Source organism: Symphalangus syndactylus, chromosome 6, assembly GCF_028878055.3.
Source record: "Symphalangus syndactylus isolate Jambi chromosome 6, NHGRI_mSymSyn1-v2.1_pri, whole genome shotgun sequence".
In the NCBI taxonomy this organism is placed as follows: Eukaryota; Metazoa; Chordata; class Mammalia; order Primates; family Hylobatidae; genus Symphalangus; species Symphalangus syndactylus.
In genome coordinates this window covers 107,922,508-107,934,772 of record NC_072428.2, presented here as the reverse complement: position 1 = coordinate 107,934,772, position 12,265 = coordinate 107,922,508, and the positions used below count along the sequence as shown (strand labels likewise).

The 12,265-nt window shown below is 39.8% G+C and overlaps 1 protein-coding gene across 5 annotated transcripts in view; it reads left to right on the top strand.

Annotated features, from left to right (window-relative positions):
• The window catches only part of CTTNBP2 (cortactin binding protein 2), a 161,731-nt gene that overhangs the window by 131,783 nt on the left and 17,683 nt on the right, over positions 1-12,265 (top strand). For all 5 annotated transcript variants that reach the window (XM_055283789.2, XM_055283787.2, XM_055283792.2 and 2 more), the window contains 2 exons: positions 5,114-5,266; positions 5,435-5,622. In XM_055283789.2, coding sequence (XP_055139764.1) covers positions 5,114-5,266; positions 5,435-5,622 — 341 coding nt within the window. The remainder of the gene's footprint in view (positions 1-5,113; positions 5,267-5,434; positions 5,623-12,265) is intronic.

Genomic DNA, 12,265 nt, shown 5'->3' with positions numbered 1-12,265 from the left:
GATTCCTGAGGTATTCCACACGTACTCCTGATGGTTAACCTTATTTTCTCTAAAGAGAGAGCCTTAAACTATGTGGATTGAACGGGGTGAGAATGCTGAACTTCTGTCTTCCACTGAGCACAGCACACATTGCCTTATGTGTTCCTCTGTACGATGCTGTAGAAGAAAGCCAGGAAACAGGCACAGAAAAGAGTTAAAGAAGGGTGTGAGCAAAAAGGGCAGAAATGAAGAGTAGCAAAAGTATTTTAAATAATTAGGTTTAAGAATCTGAAACTTAAATGGAGATTAAAATGGTGCCAATGAAGAAAAGAATAGAGAACAAAAGACCATTTCAAAGAAAATGACACAGCACTTATTCTAGCATAAATTACTTTGTGTTTATTTTAAAATAACATTTCCTTCTCATATTCCCTTTCTTGAGAGAGGGTCATGTCATATGACTCTGATATTTGGTAAGGAGGCTGTGAATGCATATTAGAATTAGGTCAAATTTCTCCTCAGTATGAAGTATGGACTTGGGTTAGCAAGATGATACTTTTTAAAATTACAGTGACTGTAAACAGTAGAACAGAAAAAAGTTTAAACACTAGATGGGTATTTTAAAGTAATACTCTGAATTTTTCAAGGGAACTTTGCTTTGTAAAAGTAATGAGGATAGGGTTGCTGTTACAATAGGAGACTTTGACAATTGGAGTCTCCAGAAATGAGTTTACCTCCTTGGACCCTGCATTCCTGGAGACTCTTTAAAGGCTTGCCCTGTGCTTCCCACTTGGCCTCTCAGAACATCGTTCCTCCAGAGCCCGGGGTTTAAGGGCACATGGAAAAGAGGGGCTGTTTTCTGTCCTCAAAGGGGAGATTATAGACTTGGAGTCAGTCACCTACGACACAAAGCAGGTTGGGTTTAGCTAGAAATGCAATATGCTAATTATTTTTAAACTGATAAGTTTGGCTGCAGAATTCACTCTCTGAGACTTTAAGGATGTACAAAACTGGGATGTAGCCCTGAGCATCACAAAGACAGTGTCCAGTTAAAATTACCAACCTGCAGGAGAGGAGCAGGGCTGAGAGAGCCTATGAAGTTGGAAGAAAAAGGTCAAAAAGAGCAGACTGGTTTCAGAAATAGCGTTTTGAAGTAGCACAAAGCAAAGGGAATTCAAATGGCTGACTTTTTGGCAGTAGGTATAAAGGAACCTGTAGCTGTAACATGGGGTGCGTGGCCTTCTTTCACCTCTCCATAAGCCCTGATCAGAGACCGGTCAATCCTTGAAACTGTAATGAGTTCCTGCTTCTGTGGCTGGTTAATATTTTAGACCTGAAACTATGCAGAATAACCTGAACTATACACATACTATTTCTCAACTAAAATAAAATTCACCTTTGCCCCACCTTGACGAAGGATGTTGAGCTTAAGTGGTCAGATGGAAAAGTAGGTACTAATGAAAAACTGAGGCAATGAGGCAAGCGAATGAAGACAAAGCTTTTCCCCAAAGAAACCTGTGCTGTTTGACCCTTGATTCCTACTTCATGGGAGACTAAGATAAAGATGAAGTGGAAAGATAACCCAATGCTTATGTATAGCAACCCTTCCCCCTTTTTGTCTAGGGCACAAACTGTCCATTGAATGTGAGAGGTATTAGGTCATTAGCAATACAGTCTTTGCTTGAGGACCCAGGAGAATGAGCATATTGCCTCTTTCCAAGAGACCCCAGCATGCCTGAAAACTCATTTATTTTATCTCCAGCCTGGATCCTTCCTCGATGCCCTCACCCTCATGCCCCACCACCTGCTGGGCATCGGAGAAGCAATGCTTCACTCATCAAACACATCAAGCCTGAAACATAATGCATCACCACCACCTCCTCCCCAAGTACATGCTTGGTCATCTGCTCTCTGCCTCCATTAACCGCTCAGCCTCTTCTCTGGTGGAAACCTCAGAGTCGTCTCCATTATTTCCTCTCTGCCCCTCTTTCAATAAGTCAACCACTGAGATTTACTGATTTGGTCTCAAAATGCCTTTTCATTCTGTGCCTTGGTCCTGGGCGAGGCTCCCATCATCTCTTTCCTTAACCATAGCAGTAAGAGTCTAGGAGGTGTATTCTACTGTGTCTTTCCTCCTCAGCCAATTCTCTGCACCAGCGAAGATCTCAGAGCAGGAGTCAAATCCTGTTTATCCCCCTATTTAAAGACTTCTAGTGATTCCCAGAACCAGTAGCTCCCTCCCAACAAGACATTCTGGGTCTCTACTTTTCATTTTTGGCTCAGTCCTGAGGCTTCATATTAGCAAATCTCGCCCCTGGTTGCACATTCCAGTCACTAGAGAGCTTTTATGAAATCCCAGTGCCCCAGGCCCAGCACAGCGCAATTAAATCAGAATCGCTGAGAATCACTGGGGATGGGTCTAGCGATTCATGCAGCTCAGGATGAAGATGCAGCCTGCCTTCCGCAGCTGTGACTGCTGGGCCCCCTGCCCCTCCTGTGGCTCCACCCCAAGTTCCCAGCCCTGGCCTGACTTGCTATATGGATCAGCTTTGAGCTCACCATGATGCAGCTTTTGTAACTATTCTGACCTTGATCTGATGCCGTATTCCCTTCTAGAATTGAATCCTGCCCAGCCTCCATTCTTTGGCCAGTGCCATTTCTTAAACTTAGTTTAAAATGCTGGCCAGGTGCAGTGGCTCACACCTGTAATCCCAGCACTTTGGGAGGGTGAGGTGGGTGGATCACGAAGTCAGGACTTTGAGACCAGCCTGACGAACATGGTGACTCCCATCTCTATTAAAAATGCAAAAAGTTTTTTTTGTACTTGGCATGGTGGTGTGCACCTGTAATCCCAGCTACTCGGGAGGCTGAGGTGGGAGAATCACTTGAACCCGGGAGGTGGAGGTTGCAGTGAGCTGAGATCACGCCACTGCACTCCAGCCTGGGCAACAGAGCAAGACTCCATCTCAAAAAAATAAATAAAATGCTACACACCCCCAGTTAGAATGAGTCACTTCTGGCATGCCATAGCACTCAGCATCCAGTACCTGTAGCAAAGAGGCATTGGATAAACATTTGTTGAAATGCAAGGAAATATTCCTTCCTTCAGATACATTCTGGCTGGCTGCAGCAGCTTCAGAGCCACTTAAACTGGCAATGCACTTAACAGAAATCAGGGAAAAACTGGAGACTTTCAGTCCTCAGTTACAGAAAACCAGATACATAAACCATCAATCATGTGTGTTTTTTTAATCACTGAATTAAAAATGTTAGTTTTCCATTGTTGTTTTAACCAACTACAGATTTCTCATACTTCCACAATACATCTATTTCTGAAATAACATTTGAACCCAAAGAAACATAGAATTTTAGCATTCTTTACCAAACAGCCGTGTTGAAAGGGATCTGACACACACTAGATGCTAGTGTTAACAGCCCTCCACAAGTACAACTAGATTGAGAGGTGGCTGTGATTATTTCTAGCCTTTCAGTTTTTAAATTTTCATAGCATCCAGAAAAGCCATTTCTGTCTGAGAAGAGATTCATTTACAATGTTCACGGAGTTCTTTTGAAAATGAAAATGCATTGTGTCTATAGTAACAAGGAATTGAGAATATACTATCATGAATATTTGTAAAAAGTAGACTATTTGGTAATGTTACTCTCAAGTATCCTAAACTGGTCTCTTTTCAAGGTTAATTTGACTAAAACTGTGGCATCTTAGAATTTTCAAGAAACTAAAGTGATTTTATTTTGTAATTGATTAGTATATGGGAAGCGCCATATATAATACATTTTAACTAAAATATTAATAGTTTTTGCTTAGTAGGTGCCAGGTACTGTTTTAAGTATGTTTTGTGCCCTTATTCATTTCCTATATATAATATTAATTTTTAATTTACTTTTCCAGCTTTCATTTTGGGTTGACAAGAAGTCAGTCCTTCCCATCCTGAGTGAAAGGAATGGGAAAATATGAGTCAGAAGTCCTGGATTTTACTCCTCCCTTACCATTGTTTCTGAGACCGCAAATTACTTCAGCCTCTCTGAGATCTGGAAAATGGAAAGAGCGATTTACTTATCTCTCTGAGGTCCTGTCTACATTTTTTTTTTTTTTTTTTAGACAGTCTTGCTCTGTTGCCCAGGCGGCAGTGCAGTGGCACAATCACAGCTCACTGTAACCTCAACCTCCTGGGCTCAGGTGATCCTCTCACCTCAGCCTCCCAAGTAGCTGGGAATGCAGTTGCCCACTACCTGTCTAATTTTTTGTAGAGGCACGGTTTCACCATGTTGCCCAGGCTGACCTCGAACTCCTGGGCTCAAGTGATCTGCCCACCTCGGCCTCCCAAAGTGCTGGGATTACCAGCATGAGCCACCGTGCCTGGCCCTGTCTACATAATTTTATGAACATTTTACATATGCATAATTTAAAGGTCATTTAAGGGCTTTTCACCTTTTGTATTATGAAATAGATATATTAAAATACATACTACTTAAGTTTACAGATTAATTAATAATTTAAAATAAAATAACCATGTAACCACTGACTAGGCCAAGAAATAAAATATTCTCAGCTCTCAGAATGTGACTGTGTGGTCTCTCCCCCTTATTGCAAACCCTTCCCTTTGGAAGTAACCACTACTCTTTCATGATAATCATTTCTTAGCTTTTCTTTATAGTTTTACTCCCTGTGTATGAATCCCTAAATTATAGATTTAGTGTTGCCTGTTTTGAACTTTACATGATGAAATCACATTGTATATAATCTTTCATGATTTGCTTCTTAATATATCGTTTGTGAGTCTTCCATGTTGTGAAGGTTGTCATTTGTTCGCTTTCTATTTGTTGTATGAACATACTCTTATTTATTCATTTATTCTATTGTTGATGGACATTGGGGTGATTCCATTTGAGACTTGTTGTAGAACAAGGAATGTTGGATCCTTGTGAGTGTGTTCAAACATATCAAATAATACCAAACAGTTTTCCAGAGTTGTTCATTCCCCAAGCAATTTAAGAACATTCCCATTATACCACATCTTTGCTAATGCTTTATAACTTCAGATTTTTTAGTTTTGCCAATTTGTATAAATTTTTGTCAAAAGCTTGAATCATTGAATTTCCTTTTTTATTATAGATTGTCTGATCCCAGTGAAACAATCTCCCAGTAAGAAGAAAATCATCATCATTTTAGAGAATTTAGAAAAATCTTCACTGTCTGAGTTATTGAGGGACTTTTTGGCACCTCTTGAAAATCGCAGCACTGAAAGCCCCTGCACTTTCCAAAAAGGTAATGCTAATAGAGGGACCGTGCTGAGAAGCAAGCTTCCGTAATATTCTAATCTTTCTGTTTCCCAGAGTACCAGTTATACTTCATGTTCTTTAAGTTATTTTAATTTGAATCTGTCCCATAACATAACTCACTGAGGATGGGCCATTGCTTTTTGGTTTGTTTCAGGAAATGGAATGTCCGAATGTTATTACTTTCATGAGAACTGCTTTCTGATGGGAACCATCGCCAAGGCCTGTCTCCAGGGCTCCGACTTGCTGGTGCAGCAGCATTTCCGCTGGGTGCAGCTGCGGTGGGATGGGGAGCCCATACAAGGACTGCTGCAGAGGTTCTTACGAAGGAAAGTTGTGAATAAGGTAACAAACAGCAACTGTAGCCTATTGCCAGGAGAGCGGGGGTTTTAGTTGTCAGGAGATCTCGGCTTGAGTTCCACCACTTACTAACTATGCAGCCTTGGGCAAGTACAGTTTTTTAACATTCAAGGGCCAAAAAACATAATGAATGTGAAACCCATAACAATTTCTGCACTACATTAACTACAAGAAAAAGCAAATTAGTTTTACCATGGCTATCAGCTGTTCTCGAGGAATCTCACCAAGTTCTAAATGCTGTAGAAGGCTTGGTTAGAAAATTAATCACTCTTCTTAAGGAAAACTTAACGTCTTTCTTGGAGCCTTCAAAACATACACCCCTGTGGGCACATTTTGCAATAGGCCTGTTATACTACACTATGGTAAATATTCAGCCACATGAAAGAGTAGAGTTCTCTACCTTTTGACACATTTTCAAGAGTAATAATAACTTTTAATAACTTTCACAGAATAACAAAATAAGTATTCTATATTCTCCCAAATGATAAAAATAATTGAGAGCTGACCAAACACATCATTATTTAATATTTTTAAATTGGGCCAGTAGCTGAGTGTCAAGGTAGATTAGAAATAATAGAGTTTGATTTAGTAAGATTTTCTCATTTAATCCTGCACAATGGGCCACATTTGGAGGACAGTATTGTCATTGCATTATTGCAGGATTTTAAGCTGCTAATAACACACCAACTGCTAGCTGCTTCACAGAAAGAGGATTTTCCCCCTCACATAACCAGATGTCTTGTGGTAGGTGTCCAACGTCTCAGGTCCCAAGTCCAGGGGAGTCTGTTGACCCTCCCCTCAAGACCACAGTGTGCCCACAAGGCCGCAGACACTGTGCCCTTGTGAAAACATGTTCAAGGGCAGAAAGCGGGCTGCAGCGAAGGATAGAGAGCTTCGGCTTCCTCAGTCTCCTCCTTATCAGGGAGGAAAGCACTTTTCCAGAAACATAAGACTTCTCTTTAATGTTTTATTAACTAAAACTGGTTTCATCCCAGACCATGGCCAAACCTGCTTTTCCAAGATTGAAGCTCTCCACCAAGTGCTTGAACAAATTTCTGTGTCTATTGTGTTAGAGTCTGTGCACGCATGTGTGCTGGGGCGGGGGAGATGGTGGCGGGGAGAAGTGTGGGGTGAGAATGGCTTTTGGGAATTCATTGAACAGTGTCTGCCACTGGTAACTATAATTAATATCTGAAATTCCGAATTTAATGAGAGAAATCTACCCCATGTTATATTTAAATCAGTTACTTGGTCATAAATATATGCTTTTGGCCAAAGCCTAGCCACTGTATGATCTCAACAAGAAGGACGGATGGTGAGGTAAAGACAGTCATAGGTCTGTAGCTTTTCAAATTACCAATACTTGCATTAACTTTATCACTGTCGACATTTAAATCTCATTGCCAAAGATAATTCATGTAAATAATCAGAAAAGACATCATTTTAATTATGTAGGATTGGCACTATTTCAGGTAAAGTATACCCCCCTCCCCCCAGCTCTCTGATAAAAATTGTTTTAACTTATTTTGAAAGGAAAGTTCCAAGCTTCAGGTTCACTCTCTTTTCCATTGCATTTGAGAGTGGGGTGTGCTGCAAAGAATAGAAAGTGGAAAAAAGGAAATGCCTTTCCTATACCAATAAGCACTTCCTATACCAGTAACCTACTTGAAGTAGGCTAATAAAACAGCCCCTGGGGTGTGTGTACAAGGGAATGGATGAGTCCTGCAAAACATCAGAAATCTCGTAATGTCACAGAACCTAATCTTTGTGGGCACTTAAAGCACACTGGCAATTGATCACAATTTCTTCTTCTAGTTCCTTGGAGAGATACAAGAAAATCGACCTTTCAGGACAATACTAGGCTTTCTACTAGTATTTAATAAAAAACAATTATACCCTTTTTAGTAGGAAATATTAAACTATCATTAATTATATAATACATGATCTCAGAATTGTTGCTTAAAAAATATGAAAGAGTTGTATAATGATCATTCCTCTTTTGAAGAGAAGGAAAATTGTAACAGATCCCAAAGCCTCAGATAGTACAGTGATATCAATTTAATAGAGCTGCTGGTATCACAGAATCTTTTTTTTGTTTTTCCTTGGCCAAATTATTTCCTTCACGTAGGACATACCAGTGTTCACAATTGTCCCCTGTCTTAATATCATAATTACTTGGTAAAGCAAAGATTTATGTGAATCTTCTTTCTTGTAAAATACACAGTTCATTTCTGTGCCTGACCTTTTTTTTTTTTTTTGAGACGGAGTCTTGCTCTGTCGCCCAGGCTGGAGTGCAGTGGCGCAATCTCGGCTCACTGCAAGCTCCGCCTCCCAGGTTCACGCCATTCTCCTGCCTCAGCCTCTCCGAGTAGCTGGGACTACAGGTGCCCGCCACCATGCCTGGCTAATTTTTTGTATTTTTAGTAGAGACGGGGTTTCACCATGTTAGCCAGGATAGTCTCGATCTCCTGACATCGTGATCCACCCGCCTCAGCCTCCTAAAGTGCTAGGATTACAGGCATGAGCCACCACGCCTGGCCTTGTGCCTGACTTCTAATCAAGGGGTATTTCTCCTAAAAGTAAATAAATATTTATTTTTGTGTGAACCCTCCATACCACCAAAAAGGGATTTGATTTTTATAAATAAAATATAATTCTAAAAAGAATTACTCCCTTCAGGTCATGTGTGTTATATGGTGTTATTTAAAATGCGCACATTTTAAATTTTGGAAAAATGTATGCTGAAAGAGCTCTGTACATTTTGGTGATGTTAGCATTTTATCTGAGACCTTACTTTTAGGAAAATAGAATTGTTTTTCATTACCATTAATACCAGGTGAACATACTACAAATCCAGATACAGCATCTCATCACTTACCCAGAATACGAAATATTTAATGTCATTCTTATTAAGTTAAAAAAACTTTTTTGAACACTTACTATTTGTAAGACCTGGTGAGGGACTATATATACATATATGTAAGTAATGTTTCTTCCAGAATTCATGTTTAAAAATTGATCCAGCTTTCTCCTTTGTCTGCGTACCCCTCTATTTTGTGTTAAGTTCATGTAATCAGCTACCGATCTATATAATGCAGTCCATCTGATACTGCACACATAACAAATTCAACACGTCCTGTCCCCAAACCTAACTCCAGGTTTCCCCCGCCGACTTCCTTTTTTGTTATCAGACATCCAGACTTAGAACTTCTCAGCCTGTTCTTCCCGTCAGTCAGTCATAGCATTTTCTAAATTCTCACTTTGTGGCACACCAAGGAAGATCCAGTACTAAGATTGAAAGGACATATAGCCATGGCAACTGATCATCAAAACGCAGTGTGATAAGCGCATCAGAACAGTGTTAGCTGGTTATTCTGTAAACATTTGCCCCTGGCCTGGGGACTGTGAGACAAAACGGGGGTCCTCTCACCCTCAGAGAGCTAGTGTTCTCATGGAAAGACAGGCCTTCAAAAAGAAACTATCTTTGTAGGATTTGGGACCTTGGAGGACAGTTTTTATTCAGGAGGCATTATTCAAGCGCTATTTTTAAAAATGCATCCAGTGTGCTAGAGTTGTACATCCAAATACCCGGCTTTCCCTCAGGCTTTTAAGTTAATTTATCTTTCTATGTATAAATCTAGCAAAATTTAACAATCACCTTTGAAGGGACTCATAGCTCAATTACATTTCTTTAAATAGTTTGGTCTTTAAAACTTTAATATATTTTATTTCTCTTTTTAAGAACTTCTGCTGACAAATCTTCCCAAGTACTTAATTAACTCTTATAAAACCAGAAAATTAAATTTATAAATTGTGGCTCAAATGTTCTCTTAATTCTTGTGCCATTTACATAAACTTAAAAAAATCCTCTTACCCCTTCTTAAGACCACAACCCTGAACTCAGTTACCATTTTTAACTGGACATGAAGCTATTCTAATATATGAAATTCCTGTAAACATTTCAAGTATTTAAAAACACCCAATATATGATTCTCTCATCCTAACCCAAAAAATAATGTTTGATTATATTTAATTCTGAATATTAATGAAGATAAAAGTACACCCCCTGTCCCCATCCCCCCAAATTTTTTCCATCTCAAGAGACCTGGGTTCTCTTTCCATGAAAATTTAGGGTTATTTTCTTGGCTGGCCAAGTCTATGTATCGGCCAGACTTGTTGAGGACTTGTGATCTGGCCTTAGGCTTTCCTCAATAACAGGAAAAAAAGCCAGTAGAGTCCCACTGATAGTCACTGTGTACAAGCGTCTAAGTCCATGCCTTCCAAGTAGGGTAGATTCAGTTTACACATTATGTAGTTCTCAGCTTGTATTTGAATCTGTAACCTTTACCTATGCTATTTCACCACTGGACTGGATTCAACTATTTAAGGCTTGTCTCTTCTTGAGTGGCAGGGCCACAAATCTGATAAATGACATCAGATTAAACTCTGTGTTCCCAGTTCTAATTCTGTCCGACTTCATGGGTACAACACTCAAATCATGCTAATTAAACAGGTGGCTAATATGTGCTGTGAAAGAAACAGGTAAGGTACCACTATAGAAACTTGGGCAGAAGTGGGGAAGAGTACTTATTTTAGGAATTTGGGGTGGAGGCCTCTCTATCTGTGGTCACATTGAAGGATTTGCAGGTCACGCTAATTTGTTATCTGAAGGAAGAAGAGTTTGCTGAGAATAGAGAGGCAGGGGGTCTGGGCAGAAGGAGCAGCACTTGCGACACATCTCAGGCCTAGGGAGGAGGAGGTTGGCATCTGGAAAACTCAGGGACAACTACGTGGCCTTGAAGTCATTTGTTCAGGGGACATGCTAGGTGGGGGATCAGATCCAGCACCTTGAATTAGTAACAGTTACGTAGACTGTTTACTTGTAGAAGCCTGTCATTTATTCATCCCTTTTGTTATTTGCAAACATCAGCATCCATTTTGACCGCTCCTCCACAGTTCCTTCCCTTTTCCATATTTGGGACACTCTTCCCACCTCCCCTCACCAATCCCATGTCCTGGACATCCTGTGAGAGACCCGGCTGAAGTCCCCACCTCATCTATTTGTCTTTGCTGACCATGCTGTAGTCAGTCAGTTCTTCTTTCGAATTACCATAGCAGCTTGTGTCGGTCTGTACTTCAAGACTGCCAGTCTGGAAGGGATCTGAAAGATAAAGGGCCTGGCTCAATTTCCTCATTTTTCCAGCTGGTAAAATTCAAAAGAAAAAAAAAAGAAAAAGGAAGGCAATTGCAGTACCTGCTGGGTGGCTTTCTCTACTCCATCAAACCACACCAGAACTGACCACTTGCTCTTCATTAGCTTTTCACACCTTTTCTTTTGTTTCCTCTGTATTTCATGAGTACACTAACTGACATGGATTTTTCCTTCTTAGCGGCAATAACAAATAGGCATAGAATACATAGTAGGCATACATACCTCTATGCAAAATTATCCATTAACACTGAAGGAATATATCTCTAGGGAAGGAAATAAAAACATGTAGTTACTAGAAAGTCTATTTATTGGATAGTCCTTTTAATGAAACACCAGTTTTTAATGTACTGTCTGATAACCACTTTTCCCATAATACAGCCAACTTGCAAAAGGAGAAATTTCATATAAACAACATCTGCACTTTGGAGAGAGGTGGACACCCTTCCTGTTTGTTCAGGTCCTTAGGAAAGACATTACATTCTGCCTCTGGGCACTGTGAAATATGATTCCATTATGATGTCTAACAGTCTGAGCTTTAGAAGCAGTTTATTAGACAGTCATTAAGAGAATAATTCAGTCCTCCCAGAAAAAGTAACATTTCCCTGGGGACCGAGTTACAATGAGAGCTCTGCTCTCCTTCTCCCTTCCTCTACATGTGGTCTTGATGAGGCAGCTGGGGAGACCCCTCACCCTCTGTCAGCTGCCTACAAAGCTAAGCCTGTTCTTTCAGCCCTGGCTGACCGTAGAAAGTGAAGCTTAAACAGAGAGCTTCAGAAATGTTGAGCCTGAGGAAGAAGAGGAAGTTCTTTAGCTTGATAGTGGTTACTGAATTCATTTTAAATGTGATAAGTGACTCCTTTATTATTTCAGCGAGATGCTGTATCCTATTTTTCTATTAAAAATAAGCCCTCTGTAGTTATGTATATTTGCAGATTGCTGGGAGTAGATCGTAAATAAAAGTAAGTATGTGAAGGGATAGATATGTTAATCAGCTTAATTTAATAATTTCACAATGTATGCATACATCAAAACATGATATATACCACAAATATGTATAATTTTTGTCAATTATACCTTAATAAAAAATATAAATAGACTCTAGCCCTGGCTTTGCCACTATTACCTGTGGGACCTTGGGCAAGTTATTTTTTCTTCCTGCCTCAGTCTCCTGATATGTAAAATGGGGTAAAAATGCCTAACTCAGGCTCATGGTGAGAATTAAAGAAGAAAAATGCTTATCACACTAACACGTTTGCATAACTATAGTATGTGTTATTATCCCTCCTTCAGCCATCCCAAGTAAAGTTAAATAAGATTCAGCTACTTTTCAATATTGATTTAAAGTTTTATATTTTTAATTTTGGGCTTCTAAAACAAAATTTTCTAAACCAAGCTCCTGGGTTCCACCTCCCTGTC